This window comes from Copadichromis virginalis, linkage group LG15, assembly GCF_057382275.1.
Source record: "Copadichromis virginalis isolate Kocher_CV1m ecotype Utaka linkage group LG15, C_Virginalis_male_GT1.1, whole genome shotgun sequence".
Lineage (NCBI taxonomy): Eukaryota > Metazoa > Chordata > Actinopteri > Cichliformes > Cichlidae > Copadichromis > Copadichromis virginalis.
The window spans coordinates 21341588-21363536 of NC_140632.1; the positions used below are offsets into that span (position 1 = coordinate 21341588).

Sequence of the window (21949 nt, forward strand, 5' to 3'; positions counted from 1 at the left end):
AAGTAAATAAATAATAAGTATACAATGTAGTTTTAAGACTTCTCAATGTTTCGTAACATTAATGTTCTATGAACTCGTGAGTCCAGAAATCTGAATGTCATGAAAAGTATTATTCGTGTATTATTATTTTACAATACAAGGTTGTTTTTTTCCTGATACTTCATGCAAACCACATTTCTCCAGGCCTGTCCTAATCAGCTTACTCAGTATCACTAGATCCAATGCTGCTCCTCCAGCAGAGCACACAAAAGTAGGAGAGACCAGAGATGCCATGGCTTAGTTAGGAGACTGTTTGCTTCAAGGCCACTAGAGGGTGCTGCCATAAAACTACAATAAATGAATTGACCTTTTGACCTGCTCACACTCTTTTATGCAAAACCCTGCTGATGACACACACACACACACACACACACAGATTCTAGGTCTGACCAACCGTGGGCAAAAAGATGACAGTCAATAAAATTCTAAAATTTTATTTATAAACACAATGAATAGTAGTTAAAAGTCCAGTGTCCCATTTAGGTACAAAGTAAAAACACACAGTCCAAGGCCAGAGCCAGCTATGCCACAAAGCCAGTTGCACTCCACACGTTGTTCACTTCAACAGGGGTAGCAATTGTCCTCTGAGACCCACCACCCTGTAAGTAGAAAGCCTGCACAGAGCGACAAAATAAGACAATTCACTATATAATTCACAGCCCATCCATCCCAAACATATCAGATCATTAGAGGTTTTGTCACATTACATACCTGCACTGAGAGACAAAATAACACAGCAGTGTTTGTAATGTGGGCTATAAGTAGACTAGCATATCAGTGCAATCAATTACACCTGCCTCCAATTAGTCCAGCCCTTTTACAGTCATTGACTGGGTGAGAAAACACGAGCAAATCAACCCAAGAGACAAGCAGGAAGACTCTCTGAAGGCTCCTGTGGCTGCACAGGCAGTCTTACAATTACGAGGTTGGAGAGTTGTTGTTTCAAAATGTTCACACTGATTTCACATGCTCATTAACTCACAACCAGCTGACCATATATATTTCTGCTGCTGAGCTGCTTTTTGATGGAGATTTTCTGAATTTATTTTGCTACCATAAGAGCAGACTCCATGCTGAAAGCATGTGCACTGTCACTTGCAATGAGTGGCACTAATGACGCTAAATTTAATTACAGGTCATGGACAGCCTTCATAAATGCTCATATTACTCACCCACACTGAATTCCAGCACAGGTTCATCTGGGTCCTGACTATTTCCTGCAAAGTAACACAAACGTCATCAGAACATTAAGTCAGAGAAACAACATTTGGAGCTTTTGTACATGATAAATTATACTGCAGTAGTAAAACAAAGTCAAGCAGCAGTACATTTATTAAAATCACCTTCAGCTGTAATATTTAAACTGATTTAGTGTCAATTTAGATTATGTTGAGATTAAAATGAAACTAGTACCCTTGTAATGTCTTTTTAAATTAGAGGTAAATATTTGTATATTTTTTACATAATATAATTATATTTACTGGATTTTCTCTCTATTGTAGTTTAGTATTATAGTTATTACTTGTTTTTTATTGACTTGTCTTGTTTTTACAATGATTTGCTCTGAATGCAGCCTTTAAAGAAAAGACTATCTGTTCAGTAACTATCCATCAGACTGGGTCCATGTTACCAGCCAAATGGGTAATAATTAAAGTAAGTTTTGAATTACGTATATTTGGGTGTTTAGGTGACACTTTTGCAAAAAAAAAAATAATAATTAGGTTTAAAAGAACTAAACATGTATGTATTTAAAAACAATAAGTGTGTTAGAATTACTACAGCAACAGCTTGTAGCTCACTGTACTATTTTTGAGCACAACTTTGGTGCTTTTGCCTCATTTTTAAATCAGTGATCCCAGTAGCACAGTCTAAGCAGAGACCTCAGTGCTTGGCAAACAATCAATAGAATCAATATAATTATTAAAAAGAAACAAAATAAATGCCAACCATATAAAAAAAAAACATAAACTTAAGGAAAAAACTAAACTTGATTTTGTGTCTTTAGGCTATTGTTAACAGCAAGCATGAGGTTAGTGCATATGTATTATTATTGGAAAGATTACTGCAAAGAAAAAAAGGTTGAACCAGGAGGGGGCGATATTGCTCTTCTTACCATGAGTTACATGCAGGCTATTACTTACCATGTCACTCACATTTATTTCACAAAACAGCTGAACCCACTTAATTCGATTTAATTGTATTTATGCAGAGCTGAATCACAACAACAGTCTCCTCGAGGTGGTATAGATTGTAAGGTAGAAAGTCTACAATTAAAAAGAAAAAACCTCAATACAGTGGGAAGGAACAACTCACTTTTAACAGGAAGCACCCTCTGGCAGAACCACGGTCAGGGAGGGGCAGCCCGCTGCGACCCTTTGGGGATGAGGAGACGAAAAAGGGGACAAAAGACACACTGTGGACGAGAGCCAGAGATGAACAAGAACTAATTATTGAATGCAGAGAGGTGTATAAACACATGGTGGGAATCCCCCAGCAGGGTAGTCCCAGGGTAACTAAGGGAGGATTCATGGTCACCTGATTCAGCCCTAGCTATATGCGTTGGCAAAAAGGTAACTTTGAAACGTAATCTTAAAAGTAGAGATAGTGTCCGTCTCCTGCATTCAAACTGGGAGCTGGTTCCACAGAAGGATGATCCCCTTCTACTTCTAAATATCCTAAAAACCACAAGGAAGCCCACAGTCTGAGAGCAAACTATCAAACTACGAGGTCTTTAAAATAAGATGATTATTCAAGACCTCATGTGTGATGGGAAGGATTCTGAATTTGATGCTGGACCCACAAATCATAAAAGAGAAACACTAACTCACACACACCAGAAAGTGCCAAGAATTATAATTATATGTAATTTAGTTTTGCGTTCCTTTATAATGCTTTCAACTATACAAATAAGACACTTCATGGGGGCGCCTGAGCCTTGTAGACACAACAAATACTGAACAAACCTCATGCGCCCTGTTGTTGACAAAACGATAAAAATGAATGTGTACTTCTGTCTTATTTAGGTCATTTTTGTAGTTTTTGTAGACAGACTACTGTAATTTCTCAATAAAATGTCGCTTATTATCGCTCACTCTCAAGAACAAAAACGTGAGTAATTTCCCAGTAGCTCACCATATTTGGGATCTTCTAACATCCACACTTCATGTTTAAACGGTGGTGCGGAGGCGGTGTACCGTCGCAGGCCGGATGTAGCATTCAGCGCGGTGTGCCTTTTTTTCAGTTGCTAAGCAACAGATTTGTCCCGCCCCTTTCGTTATGACGGGGCGGGCCAGTCCTTTGACTGGTGACGTTACAAAGAAACGTCAGGTGACGTTACAAAGAAACCTTAAACCGACCTTATATATAGACCTGGCTGTTCAGTTGAAACGCATTCACACAGCGGGACAGCAGCGCTTTAAACGTTCAAACACGGAGTTTAACACAAAACAACATTTTAGACATAAAAAACAAAAAAGTGAAATGGCAAGCTCGAACTGTAACACAATGACAAATGATGAAACAGTTCAGACCAATGGGGATAATTCTACAGTACATGCTTTGGTATCCCTCTTGAATAACTTGTTCAGTAGTTTTTCGATCAAGCAGTGGGGAGAGCTTATCTCAGGCTATCCGGATTGCTTCACCGCTAAGCGGCTTGTAGGTTTTGTAGAGGACGTAATGGACCTGTGTGAACAGTCAGTAGCAGTATCACCACTGAGGTCTTCCCAGAACTCCCCTGTACATGAAAACTGTTCTGTCCACACCACTACTGGCAAAACGGTTTTGTCACGTGTGAAATTTTTGGACGATTCTGCTGAGCAGGAGTTTGATACAGCACAGAATATAGATGCTAACAGCCAAGAAACAGCTAACACAGAAGAAAGCTGTCAAAATGCTGACCAACACAGTGCTGCAAAAGCAGAAAACAATCCAATTCCAGATCCCCAGCAGCAGAAATCCTGTGTTGAACATGAAGCCAGCATCCCACCGTTAACAAACGTAAGTCAAACGGAGTCATATAAAAAGATACAGCATCACAGATCTTCTGTAGACTGTGAGCCACCTGAAAAAACCTTAGACTTTGAAAGATGGTTAGAGACATTAATTCAGGCTGTGCTTTCAAAGCTTGGTAAACTTTTAAAGTGCCCTCATTCTCACCAAAAACGTTTGTTGGATCTACTCTTGGACAAATTCAAGGGGATGGATTTGCATTTAGACCGAAAAGTGCAGAATTATTTTGACTGCATTGCTAATGCGATTTTCACTGATATTTGTGACAAATTACATGAATTGTCACTAATATCATTGGAAATGGGGAGGAGTGGGGAGGAGGATTCAATGAATTTAATGGAACAACCAATATTTAATATCATAACTACTTCAGTATTCCAAGAACACCTGTTGGCAGTAACAGTTACTGATAGACTGGAATCATATGAAAAGAAAGAAAGATGCAGACTTTCAGTGGAAATCTTTGTGGAAGGACTGATTTCCCAGGTTTCAAAAAAATCAGGCACAGTCTTCAGCATTGAAAGTGCTGAAGCTATCTCCAACCGGCTTACCATGAAAATCTGGACTGAAATCAGGGCCAGATACGACAAAATCCCACCAGAGAAGTTCAAGAAACTCAGCGAGAGGGTTTACAAATCCCTCTGTAAAAGATGGAAGCATGCAGCGGTTATGGTGACAATCTTGCAATTAAACTTCCAAGATCTTGATGAAGATATTGTTAAAACTTTCAAAAGAAAGATATTCCCAGAACCAAGTTGCATATCTAAGTGCTTCTCATCGGTGCGTGCATTTTTTGGGAGGTGTAAGGGAAGAAACAAAGTTTCCACTTTATAGTGACGTCGTGATATCAACAGCAAAATATTTTCTAAAACTCACTGGACACTTTAAATGAGCTAGTTTTACATTTAGATCAGATCAAGTCATTTTTGAAATCCCCAGGAATGGTCGCGGCAGATGGCCACCCCGCCCTGAGCCTGGTTCTGTCGAAGGTTTCTTCCTCTTAAAAGGGAGTTTTTCCTTCCCACTGTCGCCTCGTGCTTGCTCAGAGGGGTTTGTTCTTTTGGGGTTTTCTTTTTAATACTGTAAGTTGTTACCTTACAGTGTGAAGCACCTTGAAAACACCATTGTTTCCTTTGGTGCTATACAGATTGAAGTGACTTGCACTGATAACATAACTAAGCTGGAACTTTAATTTAACATCAATAAAATTATAAAAATATTACATCTTGATTTCTGCTTGTTTTCATTGTCTGTGACTTAATGAATACAAATGTGTAATTTAACAGATTCTTTCTTTATGTTAGTCTGACCGGTGATTCCACGTTGGCCTTAGGTGTTGGCGCGGATACGCTGCAGCCCCTGAGCCATTAATGGCCCAGCACACTACAGTAAAAACAAAACAACAGCCATCTGTCCAACTAGGAAAGGAAAATAATAAACTGCCTCCTTGGAGGCAACCTGACTCAAAACAGTTGCAGTCCAACTCAGACCGACTGCAATCACTCTCAGGCAGATTGATGAAGATCTGCAAATAACTGTTGTCTAATTTATAAACGCAGACAGATTGCCAACACGTCTGTTCACAATAGAGGACTGTACTTACATGGTTGCAAACTGGTTGTTATCTTGCTTATATGAAAACATTGCTTTGGAGCAATGAAACTCAAACACATTCATTTTTAAAATGCTTCAAAATGAAATTTTGAAGCATTTGGCTTTATGCTTTGAAAGTGCCGTTGTGAGTGGGAGTGTGAAATCCTTACTTGATGTGTTCCCTTTGCCTTTACTGTTTTCAGTTTTATCAGTTTTCAGTTTTATTTGTCATATGCAAGTTAGCACAGGGTCAACATTGCAATGAAATGTGTTTGACGAGCAGCAGTCACTCAGCAGCATGGTACAGTAGAAGAAAATATAATAAAATATAATAAAATAAAATAAAAAATAGAAAAATAGTAAAGAGCAAAATATTTGAAAGACGTGGTAAAAGAGAAAAGATGACTAAATATATATATATGTATCTATAAATATATGTACACTAGTGATTAAATAAGAAAATCTTGAAAAGAAATATGACGGGAGGTCAGATGGGATATTGCACAGGAATGAGCAGCAGAAAATTACAGTATTACTCAGACTTTTAATAGTCATATTGTCAGTTTTGGCCGACGGTCATGGGTCACTTCCACTAAAATAGCACAAGACTGGAGTAAAATGTACTTTATTAATGAGAACACATGGTGATACAGCAAAGAATCCAACCCTTCTGAAAAGCAAATGGCTTCCTGTTATACTCTACCTGATTCAGGTGAGCATCTGGAATAGACCAAGTCTGGGGGTCAGCAAACCAAAGGGAAACAAAACCCTCCCCATAAGAAAACCACTACAATATAACCAACATCATAGACATATGAAGATTTGTAACAAGTCCTATAAATAACTCCATAACATATAAACTTCAGTCTCTTCTATATACATTAAAACAGCGGTCCCCAACCTTTTTTGCGCCACGGACCGGTTTATGCCCGACAATATTTTCACGGACCGGCCTTTAAGGTGTCACAGATAAATACAACAAAATAAAACTAGTACCGATACCGGAAAAAAAGAAGATTTATTCATAACACACGTGAAAGACCCAGGAAAACAGAGTTAACGATAAAAACGATAACAAAATAACGATAAAAAACGATAAAAACTCTGAAAACCATACATTTCACACACCTTAACCACAGTTAGGTTTCAGCCCTCGCTGACTCAGAACAAAGTAAGACAATCAGAGTTCGATTGGTTTTTACTTGTGCAGGGGAAGCCTGGTCGGATTCTCAGAGTTGCAAGCTCTACACCCAAACTCAGACAACTCCAACTCCAGCCTCCACTCGCAGCCTTTTATTGAATGAAAACAGTTACACAACCGCCCATTGTAAACCCCATATGTTGTGTGGTAAAAGCTAAGGCACTGTGTGTGTGTGTGTGTGTGTGTGTGTGTGTATGTGTGTCTGTATACGTGACTTCCTGCTTACAAACGTTTTAACCGCATCTCTAGTCATAAAAGGGTCATCTCCCCTCAACCTCGTATATGGCTTAACCTCTCTAACAGTCCACCATTTACATGGTGAGCCCATAAAGGGCAGGAAGTGAACACTCCTTACCAAATAAGGAAACCAGAATCTTACATAGATTGTGCCTGCAGTTGAAAACTATAGCTAGTAACATCCCCAACATCCTACATGTGGGGGAGGAACAGAAAATATCTGAACATACAGTTCAAGACAAGGTCCAAGCACAATAATGACAACTTTTAACAAAATCACTCCAACACACACTCCCCTAGCCTGGCACATTGGTTTTCTCCAGGAGCTCATAAGCAGGTGATTGAGCTGCTTTTACTCTTTACAAAGTGAGTACTGTTAACACTTCTCTTTTTACATATACAACTAATTTAGGTTACAGACAAATGATTAAATGTGAACAGCTCTAACACGGGTTCTTTTCCTGACACAGGTAGGATGGCCAGTCCCCCTGTCTCTTCACCTTTAACGAGTCACTTAATTAACAACCCAAAAAGCCTAATAAAGAATCACAATCAACCAGTGTGTGTTTTTCTTCATTACGGTTTTTAAATACAAATCAGTCAGTCAATTAATAAAAATACAAGTAAGGGTAATGGAACCCCTGGTCTCCATTACACACATAAATACCATAAAGACACTAAGTCGTAGAGCTCTGAACTCCTTGCTTCTATGATATTTACACTTCTTCTTGGCCTTCTCCTTCACTCTGAGTCACTCCAGGATAAACGCATCAGCTCAGACATACAATAATTAAAATATGTGTAGGTGACCGTTTGGCAGAAGACGATGTCGAGGCGGTACTGCAGTGACACGTCCGTGGCTATCGTCGGGGCGGTGTCCTGCATCAGAAGGAAGTCAATAGACTTCTTGGCTTTGTTGCTCATCATGGCGCTGTAGTCTGTGGGCGTGGCCTGCAAAAAGTGTAAATAAACCATCAGAGACCAAACACAAATATGCCTTCCAACCACTAGTTTAGACAACATCTTGCAAAGAGTGTGTATTTCAGAGTGCAGTTGTTTTTAAATTTGACAGAAACAGAAATAAAGACGGAAGAGAAGGACAACAGGGAAAGCAGAAGCACCGACACACTGAAATCTTTTAGGGTCAAGCTCCAGAACTAGCCACAAATCCTGCTGGAAAGAACCTAAAAATACTTAAAAATACTTGCAGAGATCGAATGGAGCCGTTAACTCAAAAGCCTGGTGTCAGGCATGTTCTTTAATAAATAAGAAACGAGCTGATATGTTACAGACCCCAGTCTTTACGTAAAGAAAAAGCTGACATTTAGAGCGGTCTCGCAGCAGATTTTAAAACAGTGACACTGATTTGTGGGGTTTTTGGGCACAAATTTGAACCTTTTTTGTTTTATCCATGTCCTTGAACACAGCTCGTGACTTGGGCGCTTTCATATGTACCGATTCATTTAGGTTTGTGCACTGAGGCCAGATTTAGGTATTAAAAACGAGTCAGTCATAACACTTCTTACATTAGTTAAAAAGCTGAGCTTACACTAAACCAACATTTAAATTTCCCCTTGTGGGACTAATAAAGGTATATCATATCATATCATATCATATCATTACTAAAGTATTGCTGCAACATTGTAAAGACAAAGATGACACACAGACCAGACATAAAACACTGAACACTTTTTAAAGACGAGTCATTTAAGAGTATTTTCTCATAGAATAAAGTCGGCTGATATGGTGAAGGAAAAATCTGCTCACGAATCCTCCAACTTCTTAAAAGTAAGGAGTGACCTGAGCTGGAAATCAACATGAGAGGGATGACTCAAGAAGAAGAAGAAGCAACAAGAAAAGAAAAACAGAGTTCAGAGTGTAGTTAAGATATCAAGCTGTATCCACAATGTGTGCCAAGAAACTAAGCTTGTCTGTTGTCATGCTAAAGAAATAAAAAATCTGGAATCAGAAAACAGCCAATAACTGCTGATCAACTCACCCACTCCTCTTCGTGCCAGTCCACGTGCAGTGACGACTGGCTGTTGTGACCGCTGTACTTTGCTCTCAGCGTATCCTGGTCATTGCGGAGCACTACTTGTTCAGACTCAGCGGAAGGAGAAGCTTTGGTTGCGATGTACTCGTACTGTGTTCAGGGCCTAAATAGCTGAAGCTAGCAGCTTGCAGCCGCACACTGCCACCAGCTGACGGGTCTGAAAGGAAGAGGGTATGAATGAAATATGAAGCGTCCCCACGTAACGTCAAACACTTTTAGTACCTTGTCAACCAGACTGGCGAGCGTCCACTCCAGTCCGCTGGCCGATTGGTCTTTGGCAGCTTGAGACAGCCTCTCTGCGTAATAGCTGACCTGAGTCTTCAGCGTGTTGACGTAGGCGATGATCTCTTTGGCTCGGACAGTGTCCTGGGGTATGTGGATGATGACTGAGCTGGAGAGGGCACTACTGCAGGGAACAAAGACACACCGACACATCTGTATCCGAGCTGGGACTGAGGACACTCACCAGCCACTTTATTAGGTACATGTGTTCAAAAGCTTGTGGCAGCAATTTAGTGCATTTAGTCAAATAAAGACAATAGAGTGGCCTGCAGGTGTATATTTTTGTAATGTTTCTGTCTTATGCCTGAAATATGCTTCAGCAGGAAATATACGCTGTAACTGGAAACAACAGCATGATGGACCGGTTTAGTGTTAAGAGGTGTTACATCTGAAGTTAGAACGTAAATTTCCTGCAGAAATCTAAATCAAGCTTCAGAGGTACTGTTCCAAAAATATAGGGAGGGACGTTACCCACCAGATGTAAAAACAAACACTGTCTGCATGCACATGCCTGCTCTCAATGAGCCTAATCGTGGCTTAGAAAAAACAACGAGGAGCCGACTTCGATAAACGCGATACCACTCGCTTCACAAATTCAGACCATCTGTGTACAGTGGCGTGTCTAGAAAATTTTTGTTGGGGGGGCCAGGTAGGGGCACAGATTTGGAGAAGGGTGGCAGATTTAATTGGCAGATAATGTTTTAAAAAAAAATTCTACCAACCCTTAACCATAATTCAATAATCCTATAAACCTAATAACCAAATGCACTTTTAACTCTTATTAGAATGAGATTTTAACCACTACGGTGCAAAGTTTTTAGATACTGCGTTGATAAAGTACAAGAGATACAATCAGTGCTTTGTCAGTGTTTACTCAGCAGTCAAGGACAACAATATTTGCATAGTATTTTTACTGACATATAGTGCACATATGTTTTGGGCAAAAACATTTTTGAAAATTAAAATACGAACATTTGTAACAAACAATTGACAAATTAGCCAATGCCAATGCAAAACTTTATCTGCCTGTTAAAAAAAGAAGATAATCTTCTCACAAACTGGTGTTTGATTTTGAAACAGGAAAAAAGTGGGGAAACAACTGAAAAGACTAACATTTGAATGAAACCTGAAAGCAAGTAAATACTTTCTATGCTGCCTTATCGTAAACTTTGGTAATATTGATAAAGAACAACACTGGCTGATGATAAAATACAGTCAGCTGGCATGGTGACACTGCCAGTATTAACCTGCAGGGCTGGACTGGGACAAAAAAATTGGGCATTTTTACTACAGACCGACCCACCAGGTAGTAAAGCCATAAAGACTTTGACTGAAAACAAACCCTGTTGTGACAGTGATGTACAGTCTTGTTGGTATATGTATGATTTCTATACATTTTACGTCAGATAAAAACTTTGGTTGTAAGATTTAGATAATTATTTAATAAAAACTAGGTATTTTAAATGAGAATAAGAAAGAAAAGTATTTCTTTGTGCCCACCTTTCCCTGTTAATGCCCTACCTGGCCCCCTGGCAAAACTTTGCTAGACCCGCCCCTGCAGTTACCAGCTGTCTGCTACATAAAAAAGGATCCTGGTGTTATTTGTCTCTCAGAAACAGTTCATAACTTCCCTTCAACTCATTCATGTCACCTAAAAGGTAAACCTGTTTCTCCATCACCTGTTCAGCTCTGATGGTTCAGTAAGGACATCTCCTGGTTTCATCTTCATGTTTCCCTCTCACCACATATCTAAACAGACATCATGACCAGCAGCTTTACAGCTGTGGCTCCAGCAAACATCAGCTGATACTAGAAATTAATATTAAATACATTCTAACAACAGCCGATCAAGCTTAAACGTGCTGCTGTTGTTTAGCGCAACATCTGCTGGTTTCCTCTTTCTGGCGCAAAGTGGGCGATAAACAAGAGAGAAAAGCCGATCAGCTGATCATTGATCAGTTTCATGATTGAAGTAGCAACAGGAGAGGGAGGGGGAGAGAATGAGAGAAGAGGCAGCTGTGCAGCGTAAAGACAGAATAAATCCAGCTTTGTGTCTTTTTTCCATTCTAGCTAAAGTCCGGGACAAACTGCGTCTCTTCTCAGCTCAATACCAAACGCGTAATATTTTCTCTGAATGAGGGACCATTCCATTTTTTTAAGGAGCCGTTGGCAACTCTACTAACCTTATGAATAAAATAAAGTTCACTATCAGTAACATCATAGCACCCACCCAGCTGTATAGAAACTCCGTCAAACTGGCTAGAACGCAGTATGAGTTATTGCAACTGACAGTAAAAAGTCAGCAACATGAAAATAAACTCCACCTAAACTTGGTTTATATCTGACCCAGATAGACTGCAGGTCATAACTTCTGAAGTTCAGTTCACCTGACACTCGGACTGGCGGCTGCTTCGGGTCTCTCCTCCTGCCTCCCCTTCCCTCATCCACCTGTTGCCTCTGTGGAAGCCCCGTCATAGCCACCACCAAACAACGGAGTTATTTCTACACATCGACCGGTGTTCCAGATCAACTGGCGTTTAGATCAACTGGCGTTGGTCGAACAGATGTGTGGCAGTCTTGCGTTTCAGGAGCTACTACCGACAAACCAGCAAAAAAACGCCAAATGTGTCATCTGTGACACTTGTGAGGTTGTCTCAAACACACTCCGTCAGTTTTGATGCTGTTGAACAACAAAATGTTTAAAAATGTGGCGAGTTCACCTGGTGATATCCTCATGCGCGACGCGATCGCGAAAACAGCAAACAAGTAATACCACGCCGATGTTGTTCACAGGACAGCAAGAGTAAACGATCGGGAGACTGTCGTCGTTATCGTTCCCCTCGCACGGTTTATTTCTCCGAATTCAGCGTTTTTGCTCCACAACTAAAGCGAGCAGTTTGCTCTGTGCACCAACATGGAGTCGGGTCAACCAGCGCCACCTCTGGCCAAGTGCCACAGCCTACAGCCAGATCAACCTGTGACACACATCTGCAGCACGTTTGAATTCGTGTCATGCACATTTGTACCTTTCAATTGTGTCTGTTTGTGCGTCATGCAAATAAACCTTTGAAATGAATGAAATGATATCATATATTTATTATCAGCCTACATTTGTACAAAATGCCAAATGACATACACATAGTCATAAGAATCACCATCCTGATATCAACACTTATGCCCATAAGAAAAATGTCGTGAACAAATATATGACACACCAATATTTCACCAGTGTTGTAACTCACATGTCGCCAGCATAGTCTGCCTGTGTCTCCCCTCTGCAAACGCACATTTCAGAGTTGGATGTGATATACAGTCTGCATAAGTGTGGTCAATCCCATAACGATCCGTAAGGGGATGGCAGCTACGCTGAATGTACAGCAGTCACACAGTGATCAGCAATAAACAGTCCCCAAAACTTGCATATAATCCCCAATGTGGAGCCCATCTACTGACTACCACATAGCAGCTGGACCAGTCCCCAATGCAGGTCAGTCCACTGCTGCCACCTGTGGCCAAGTACCATAGCCTACCACTAGATTAACTTGTGACACACATCTGCACCTGCTGCTATGATCACATTGAGTAAAGGCTGAGTGGCTGCACTCACACGTGGTGCATCTAAATCTACCCACAAACATGTTGAAAGATGCAATGCCAGCAATGTGGATTGTCAACACTGACAACAATCAGTAAGCAAAGACAACAGGGATCATTTGTTTCTGTTTATTTAGCACCCACAACATTTGTAGTCGCCTTCTGCACAAGGGAAGTCCACACACACCGTGTGGTACCACTTTCCACAGAAGGTGCAATCTGCAAGATTGAATGAGATTGTCAGAGTCATTGTCTGACTGTTTATTACTAATCACTGTGTAACTGCTGTACATTCACAGTAACTGCCATCTCCTTATAAATGTTTATTAGATTGACCACACTTATGCAGACTGTATATCACAACCAACTCTAACATGTTTGTTTGCAGAGGGCAGACACAGGCAGACTATGCTAACGACATGTGATGTTACAACACTGGTGAAATATTAGTGTGTTCACGACATTTTTCGTATGGGCTAAAGTATTGATATCAGGATGGTGATTCTTATGTGTATGTCATTTGGCATTTTGTACAAATGTAGGCTGATAATAAATACATGATATCATTTCATTCATTTCAAAGGTTTATTTGCATGACGCACAAACAGACACAATTGAAAGGTACAAATGTGCATGACACGAATTCAAACGTGGTGCAGATGTGTGTCACAGGTTGATCTGGCTGTAGGCTGTGGCACTTGGCCAGAGGTGGCGCTGGTTGACCCGACTCCATGTTGGTGCACAGAGCAAACTGCTCGCTTTAGTTGTGAAGCAAAAACGCTGAATTCGGTGAAATAAACCGTGCGAGGGGAACGATAACGACGACAAAAGTCTCCCGATCGTTTACTCTTGCTGTCCTGTGAACAACATCGGCGTGGTGTTACTTGTTTGCTGTTTTCGCGATCGCGTCGCGCATGAGGATATCACCAGGTGAACTCGCCACATTTTTAAACATTTTGTTGTTCAACAGCATCAAGACTGACGGAGTGTGTTTGAGACAACCTCACAAGTGTCACAGATGACACATTTGGCGTTTTTTTGCTGGTTTGTCGGTAGCAGCTCCTGAAACGCAAGACTGCCACACATCTGTTCGACCAACGCCAGTTGATCTAAACGCCAGTTGATCTGGAACACCTGCATCTGGCCAATCCACCACCTCTCATTGTTCATGCCATTACAAAAAAAATAAAAAATAAGTCACTGGGGATATGCCCGGTATGCCCGATGGCCAGTCCAGCTATGTTAACCTGCAACCAAATCTGCAGCTCCATACAGCAATGTTACGACTTAGATTATATCTTATAACGCATAACTCTTATGTTAGCTGCCCTCAGTAGCATACTGTCTGAAATATTCCACAGCTGCATTAATTCTTTAAGTGTTATTTTTTTCCTTGGTATTCTAATTTCACCGAAGTTTACTAAACTCAACAAACTTGATATTACTTACCGGGACATTTATTCTGTCCTCATTTTCTTTCACCGAAAAATTGTTTCCTGCAGTGCCATCTTTCGCGCTTGGCTCTCCTACCTTTGCTAACGTGATGCGCATAGCGCAGAAGCGATGCTGCATTCACTTACACTCGGATATCTGAGCGTCACCGTGAAAACATAATCGGACATTTGATATTTGATTGAATTTTATTGTTTTGCCTTTGGGGTGGCACCTGGGGTGGCCAGTCTGGTTTGGGGGGTGGCCTGTGCCCCCCCAGGCCACCCCGCTGGACACGCCATTGTTACCGGGGCACGATCACCGGGGACCCGTTTTTCCAGCACACACGCCCGATACCACGTGACAACAAATACGTCATTTCCTGTTGACTAAAAAAAAAAAAAAAAAGCACCCTCTCACGGTCCTAGGGACCAAAAAATTGTCCCACCCGATCAGCGGGCGAAGCCGCTGCTGCACGCCGGAAATGAGGCTTCATTTCCCGCAGGTCTATCTAAGCAGCCCGCTGTTTTCCAGCCCGGGGTCAAATGTGGAGCAAGGGCGCCACCCGGTGGACAAATAAAAAAATTACAACTCTAAGGCCCGTCCTGCAAAATGAAAATGAACGCTAAACATCAACGATCCCTTTGACCGTATTTAATTTGCAGTGAAAAATAGCGTTTATAATGGGTTTCAATGGGGCACAAATCGACCACTAAGCACAATAGTGTAAGTTTGTCTGTAGCTTAGCCACTGAAGCTAATTGAAGGAAGTCAGACTTGAATTTTGAAATAAAATCATATCAAACTTTTTTTTTGGAGAATTTGGCTATAGTCCATTCAACACTGTGCAAATGGCATGTAATCAAAATTTGAAAATAGCCACAAATCGACCCAAGACCCTCCAGGGGTTTTAAGTACACGCAATATTTTCACTCTCACATTTTACTCTGTACTGGAAGACTTGTTCATTTTCAAGATTCATTCATCCATCCACTTTCTTCCACTTTATCCGGAGCCGGGTCGCGGGGGCAGCAGCCCAAGCAGAGAAGCCCAGACCTCTCTCCCCAGCCACCTCCTCCAGCTTATCCGGGGGAACACCAAGGCGTTCCCAGGCCAGCCGAGAGATATAATCTCTCCAGCGTGTCCTGGGTCTGCCCGGAAAACCTCGCCCAGGAGGTATCCAGGGGGCATCCTTGTCAGTTGCCCGAACCACCTCATCTGGCTCCTTTCGATGTGGAGGAGCAGCAGCTCTTCAAGATTCTCTCAAATAATTTTTCACCATATAAACTAAGGTTTTTTTATTTAGGCGTCATAGTTCTGAAGAGAGATATGTGTTTTTTAATAGGTGGACATTTCTGCCAGCAGGTTGGGGATTAAAAAGGTCGATCATGCTTGGCTAATTTGAGCAACTGTGCCAACTTTACAAAACTATACGTTTTTATACCACAACTCCCCGTTCAGCCTTAAATGCCAGAAGAAGAAGACTAGTCTCCCTAAATCTGACTCTGTTTATTACCGGAATCTGGAAAATACTGTAAGAAAGCTACATAAAGTATCAGCATTGAGTAACAATTTAAATTCACGTCCTCAGCAACAGCATTTAACAGTATTTCCATGTACTTCTTACCTTTGCAATTAACTGCAGGTTAAACGGCCCGGTGACTTGCAGCCACGATTAGGCTCATTGAGAGCAGGCATGTGCATGCAGACAGTGTTTGTTTTTACATCTGGTGGGTAACGTCCCTCCCTATATTTTTGGAACAGTACCTCTGAAGCTTGATTTAGATTTCTGCAGGAAATTTACGTTCTAACTTCAGATGTAACACCTCTTAACACTAAACCGGTCCATCATGCTGTTGTTTCCAGTTACAGCGTATATTTCCTGCTGAAGCATATTTCAGGCATAAGACAGAAACATTACAAAAATATACACCTGCAGGCCACTCTATTGTCTTTATTTGACTAAATGCACTAAATTGCTGCCACAAGCTTTTGAACACATGTACCTAATAAAGTGGCTGGTGAGTGTCCTCAGTCCCAGCTCGGATACAGATGTGTCGGTGTGTCTTTGTTCCCTGCAGTAGTGCCCTCTCCAGCTCAGTCATCATCCACATACCCCAGGACACTGTCCGAGCCAAAGAGATCATCGCCTACGTCAACACGCTGAAGACTCAGGTCAGCTATTACGCAGAGAGGCTGTCTCAAGCTGCCAAAGACCAATCGGCCAGCGGACTGGAGTGGACGCTCGCCAGTCTGGTTGACAAGGTACTAAAAGTGTTTGACGTTACGTGGGGACGCTTCATATTTCATTCATACCCTCTTCCTTTCAGACCCGTCAGCTGGTGGCAGTGTGCGGCTGCAAGCTGCTAGCTTCAGCTATTTAGGCCCTGAACACAGTACGAGTACATCGCAACCAAAGCTTCTCCTTCCGCTGAGTCTGAACAAGTAGTGCTCCGCAATGACCAGGATACGCTGAGAGCAAAGTACAGCGGTCACAACAGCCAGTCGTCACTGCACGTGGACTGGCACGAAGAGGAGTGGGTGAGTTGATCAGCAGTTATTGGCTGTTTTCTGATTCCAGATTTTTTATTTCTTTAGCATGACAACAGACAAGCTTAGTTTCTTGGCACACATTGTGGATACAGCTTGATATCTTAACTACACTCTGAACTCTGTTTTTCTTTTCTTGTTGCTTCTTCTTCTTCTTGAGTCATCCCTCTCATGTTGATTTCCAGCTCAGGTCACTCCTTACTTTTAAGAAGTTGGAGGATTCGTGAGCAGATTTTTCCTTCACCATATCAGCCGACTTTATTCTATGAGAAAATACTCTTAAATGACTCGTCTTTAAAAAGTGTTCAGTGTTTTATGTCTGGTCTGTGTGTCATCTTTGTCTTTACAATGTTGCAGCAATACTTTAGTAATGATATGATATGATATGATATGATATACCTTTATTAGTCCCACAAGGGGAAATTTAAATGTTGGTTTAGTGTAAGCTCAGCTTTTTAACTAATGTAAGAAGTGTTATGACTGACTCGTTTTTAATACCTAAATCTGGCCTCAGTGCACAAACCTAAATGAATCGGTACATATGAAAGCGCCCAAGTCACGAGCTGTGTTCAAGGACATGGATAAAACAAAAAAGGTTCAAATTTGTGCCCAAAAACCCCACAAATCAGTGTCACTGTTTTAAAATCTGCTGCGAGACCGCTCTAAATGTCAGCTTTTTCTTTACGTAAAGACTGGGGTCTGTAACATATCAGCTCGTTTCTTATTTATTAAAGAACATGCCTGACACCAGGCTTTTGAGTTAACGGCTCCATTCGATCTCTGCAAGTATTTTTAAGTATTTTTAGGTTCTTTCCAGCAGGATTTGTGGCTAGTTCTGGAGCTTGACCCTAAAAGATTTCAGTGTGTCGGTGCTTCTGCTTTCCCTGTTGTCCTTCTCTTCCGTCTTTATTTCTGTTTCTGTCAAATTTAAAAACAACTGCACTCTGAAATACACACTCTTTGCAAGATGTTGTCTAAACTAGTGGTTGGAAGGCATATTTGTGTTTGGTCTCTGATGGTTTATTTACACTTTTTGCAGGCCACGCCCACAGACTACAGCGCCATGATGAGCAACAAAGCCAAGAAGTCTATTGACTTCCTTCTGATGCAGGACACCGCCCCGACGATAGCCACGGACGTGTCACTGCAGTACCGCCTCGACATCGTCTTCTGCCAAACGGTCACCTACACATATTTTAATTATTGTATGTCTGAGCTGATGCGTTTATCCTGGAGTGACTCAGAGTGAAGGAGAAGGCCAAGAAGAAGTGTAAATATCATAGAAGCAAGGAGTTCAGAGCTCTACGACTTAGTGTCTTTATGGTATTTATGTGTGTAATGGAGACCAGGGGTTCCATTACCCTTACTTGTATTTTTATTAATTGACTGACTGATTTGTATTTAAAAACCGTAATGAAGAAAAACACACACTGGTTGATTGTGATTCTTTATTAGGCTTTTTGGGTTGTTAATTAAGTGACTCGTTAAAGGTGAAGAGACAGGGGGACTGGCCATCCTACCTGTGTCAGGAAAAGAACCCGTGTTAGAGCTGTTCACATTTAATCATTTGTCTGTAACCTAAATTAGTTGTATATGTAAAAAGAGAAGTGTTAACAGTACTCACTTTGTAAAGAGTAAAAGCAGCTCAATCACCTGCTTATGAGCTCCTGGAGAAAACCAATGTGCCAGGCTAGGGGAGTGTGTGTTGGAGTGATTTTGTTAAAAGTTGTCATTATTGTGCTTGGACCTTGTCTTGAACTGTATGTTCAGATATTTTCTGTTCCTCCCCCACATGTAGGATGTTGGGGATGTTACTAGCTATAGTTTTCAACTGCAGGCACAATCTATGTAAGATTCTGGTTTCCTTATTTGGTAAGGAGTGTTCACTTCCTGCCCTTTATGGGCTCACCATGTAAATGGTGGACTGTTAGAGAGGTTAAGCCATATACGAGGTTGAGGGGAGATGACCCTTTTATGACTAGAGATGCGGTTAAAACGTTTGTAAGCAGGAAGTCACGTATACAGACACACATACACACACACACACACACACACACACAGTGCCTTAGCTTTTACCACACAACATATGGGGTTTACAATGGGCGGTTGTGTAACTGTTTTCATTCAATAAAAGGCTGCGAGTGGAGGCTGGAGTTGTCTGAGTTTGGGTGTAGAGCTTGCAACTCTGAGAATCCGACCAGGCTTCCCCTGCACAAGTAAAAACCAATCGAACTCTGATTGTCTTACTTTGTTCTGAGTCAGCGAGGGCTGAAACCTAACTGTGGTTAAGGTGTGTGAAATGTATGGTTTTCAGAGTTTTTATCGTTTTTTATCGTTATTTTGTTATCGTTTTTATCGTTAACTCTGTTTTCCTGGGTCTTTCACGTGTGTTATGAATAAATCTTCTTTTTTTCCGGTACCGGTACTAGTTTTATTTTGTTGTATTTATCTGTGACACCTTAAAGGCCGGTCCGTGAAAATATTGTCGGGCATAAACCGGTCCGTGGCGCAAAAAAGGTTGGGGACCGCTGTTTTAATGTATATAGAAGAGACTGAAGTTTATATGTTATGGAGTTATTTATAGGACTTGTTACAAATCTTCATATGTCTATGATGTTGGTTATATTGTAGTGGTTTTCTTATGGGGAGGGTTTTGTTTCCCTTTGGTTTGCTGACCCCCAGACTTGGTCTATTCCAGATGCTCACCTGAATCAGGTAGAGTATAACAGGAAGCCATTTGCTTTTCAGAAGGGTTGGATTCTTTGCTGTATCACCATGTGTTCTCATTAATAAAGTACATTTTACTCCAGTCTCGTGCTATTTTAGTGGAAGTGACCCATGACCGTCGGCCAAAACTGACAATATGACTATTAAAAGTCTGAGTAATACTGTAATTTTCTGCTGCTCATTCCTGTGCAATATCCCATCTGACCTCCCGTCATATTTCTTTTCAAGATTTTCTTATTTAATCACTAGTGTACATATATTTATAGATACATATATAAATATATTTAGTCATCTTTTCTCTTTTACCACGTCTTTCTAATATTTTGCTCTTTACTATTTTTCTATTTTTTATTTTATTTTATTATATTTTATTATATTTTCTTCTACTGTACCATGCTGCTGAGTGACTGCTGCTCGTCAAACACATTTCATTGCAATGTTGACCCTGTGCTAACTTGCATATGACAAATAAAACTGAAAACTGATAAAACTGAAAACAGTAAAGGCAAAGGGAACACATCAAGTAAGGATTTCACACTCCCACTCACAACGGCACTTTCAAAGCATAAAGCCAAATGCTTCAAAATTTCATTTTGAAGCATTTTAAAAATGAATGTGTTTGAGTTTCATTGCTCCAAAGCAATGTTTTCATATAAGCAAGATAACAACCAGTTTGCAACCATGTAAGTACAGTCCTCTATTGTGAACAGACGTGTTGGCAATCTGTCTGCGTTTATAAATTAGACAACAGTTATTTGCAGATCTTCATCAATCTGCCTGAGAGTGATTGCAGTCGGTCTGAGTTGGACTGCAACTGTTTTGAGTCAGGTTGCCTCCAAGGAGGCAGTTTATTATTTTCCTTTCCTAGTTGGACAGATGGCTGTTGTTTTGTTTTTACTGTAGTGTGCTGGGCCATTAATGGCTCAGGGGCTGCAGCGTATCCGCGCCAACACCTAAGGCCAACGTGGAATCACCGGTCAGACTAACATAAAGAAAGAATCTGTTAAATTACACATTTGTATTCATTAAGTCACAGACAATGAAAACAAGCAGAAATCAAGATGTAATATTTTTATAATTTTATTGATGTTAAATTAAAGTTCCAGCTTAGTTATGTTATCAGTGCAAGTCACTTCAATCTGTATAGCACCAAAGGAAACAATGGTGTTTTCAAGGTGCTTCACACTGTAAGGTAACAACTTACAGTATTAAAAAGAAAACCCCAAAAGAACAAACCCCTCTGAGCAAGCACGAGGCGACAGTGGGAAGGAAAAACTCCCTTTTAAGAGGAAGAAACCTTCGACAGAACCAGGCTCAGGGCGGGGTGGCCATCTGCCGCGACCATTCCTGGGGATTTCAAAAATGACTTGATCTGATCTAAATGTAAAACTAGCTCATTTAAAGTGTCCAGTGAGTTTTAGAAAATATTTTGCTGTTGATATCACGACGTCACTATAAAGTGGAAACTTTGTTTCTTCCCTTACACCTCCCAAAAAATGCACGCACCGATGAGAAGCACTTAGATATGCAACTTGGTTCTGGGAATATCTTTCTTTTGAAAGTTTTAACAATATCTTCATCAAGATCTTGGAAGTTTAATTGCAAGATTGTCACCATAACCGCTGCATGCTTCCATCTTTTACAGAGGGATTTGTAAACCCTCTCGCTGAGTTTCTTGAACTTCTCTGGTGGGATTTTGTCGTATCTGGCCCTGATTTCAGTCCAGATTTTCATGGTAAGCCGGTTGGAGATAGCTTCAGCACTTTCAATGCTGAAGACTGTGCCTGATTTTTTTGAAACCTGGGAAATCAGTCCTTCCACAAAGATTTCCACTGAAAGTCTGCATCTTTCTTTCTTTTCATATGATTCCAGTCTATCAGTAACTGTTACTGCCAACAGGTGTTCTTGGAATACTGAAGTAGTTATGATATTAAATATTGGTTGTTCCATTAAATTCATTGAATCCTCCTCCCCACTCCTCCCCATTTCCAATGATATTAGTGACAATTCATGTAATTTGTCACAAATATCAGTGAAAATCGCATTAGCAATGCAGTCAAAATAATTCTGCACTTTTCGGTCTAAATGCAAATCCATCCCCTTGAATTTGTCCAAGAGTAGATCCAACAAACGTTTTTGGTGAGAATGAGGGCACTTTAAAAGTTTACCAAGCTTTGAAAGCACAGCCTGAATTAATGTCTCTAACCATCTTTCAAAGTCTAAGGTTTTTTC

General features: G+C 40.8%; 2 protein-coding genes across 2 annotated transcripts; one reads left to right on the top strand and one right to left on the bottom strand.

The window, feature by feature from the left end:
* Positions 1-457: 457 nt before the first annotated feature.
* Positions 458-9965, bottom strand: LOC146692336 (inositol polyphosphate-4-phosphatase type I A-like). The gene is made up of 6 exons (XM_085432475.1): positions 9357-9965; positions 9081-9291; positions 3172-8032; positions 2353-2452; positions 1212-1256; positions 458-653 (listed from the first exon to the last, which is right to left on the bottom strand). Exons 1-2 carry the CDS (start codon positions 9567-9569, stop codon positions 9238-9240), a joined length of 267 nt encoding a protein of 88 aa, XP_085288601.1. The 5' UTR covers positions 9570-9965; the 3' UTR covers positions 458-653; positions 1212-1256; positions 2353-2452; positions 3172-8032; positions 9081-9237.
* A 4907-nt stretch (positions 9966-14872) lies between these two features.
* Positions 14873-18873, top strand: LOC146692337 (inositol polyphosphate-4-phosphatase type I A-like). The gene is made up of 3 exons (XM_085432478.1): positions 14873-16705; positions 16771-16981; positions 18030-18873. Exons 1-2 carry the CDS (start codon positions 16493-16495, stop codon positions 16822-16824), a joined length of 267 nt encoding a protein of 88 aa, XP_085288604.1. The 5' UTR covers positions 14873-16492; the 3' UTR covers positions 16825-16981; positions 18030-18873.
* The last annotated feature ends 3076 nt before the right edge of the window (positions 18874-21949 follow it).

What these genes read in the sequence shown, in the direction of transcription:
- LOC146692336 (XM_085432475.1), bottom strand. Translation starts at nt 9,569, where the DNA reads ATGTGTCGGTGTGTCTTTGTTCCCTGCAGTAGTGCCCTCTCCAGCTCA. An exon ending in TCGCCAGTCTGGTTGACAAG is followed by an intron (nt 9,292 to 9,356) that starts GTACTAAAAGTG and finishes TCTTCCTTTCAG; the next exon opens with ACCCGTCAGCTGGTGGCAGT.
- LOC146692337 (XM_085432478.1), top strand. Translation starts at nt 16,493, where the DNA reads ATGTGTCGGTGTGTCTTTGTTCCCTGCAGTAGTGCCCTCTCCAGCTCA. An exon ending in TCGCCAGTCTGGTTGACAAG is followed by an intron (nt 16,706 to 16,770) that starts GTACTAAAAGTG and finishes TCTTCCTTTCAG; the next exon opens with ACCCGTCAGCTGGTGGCAGT.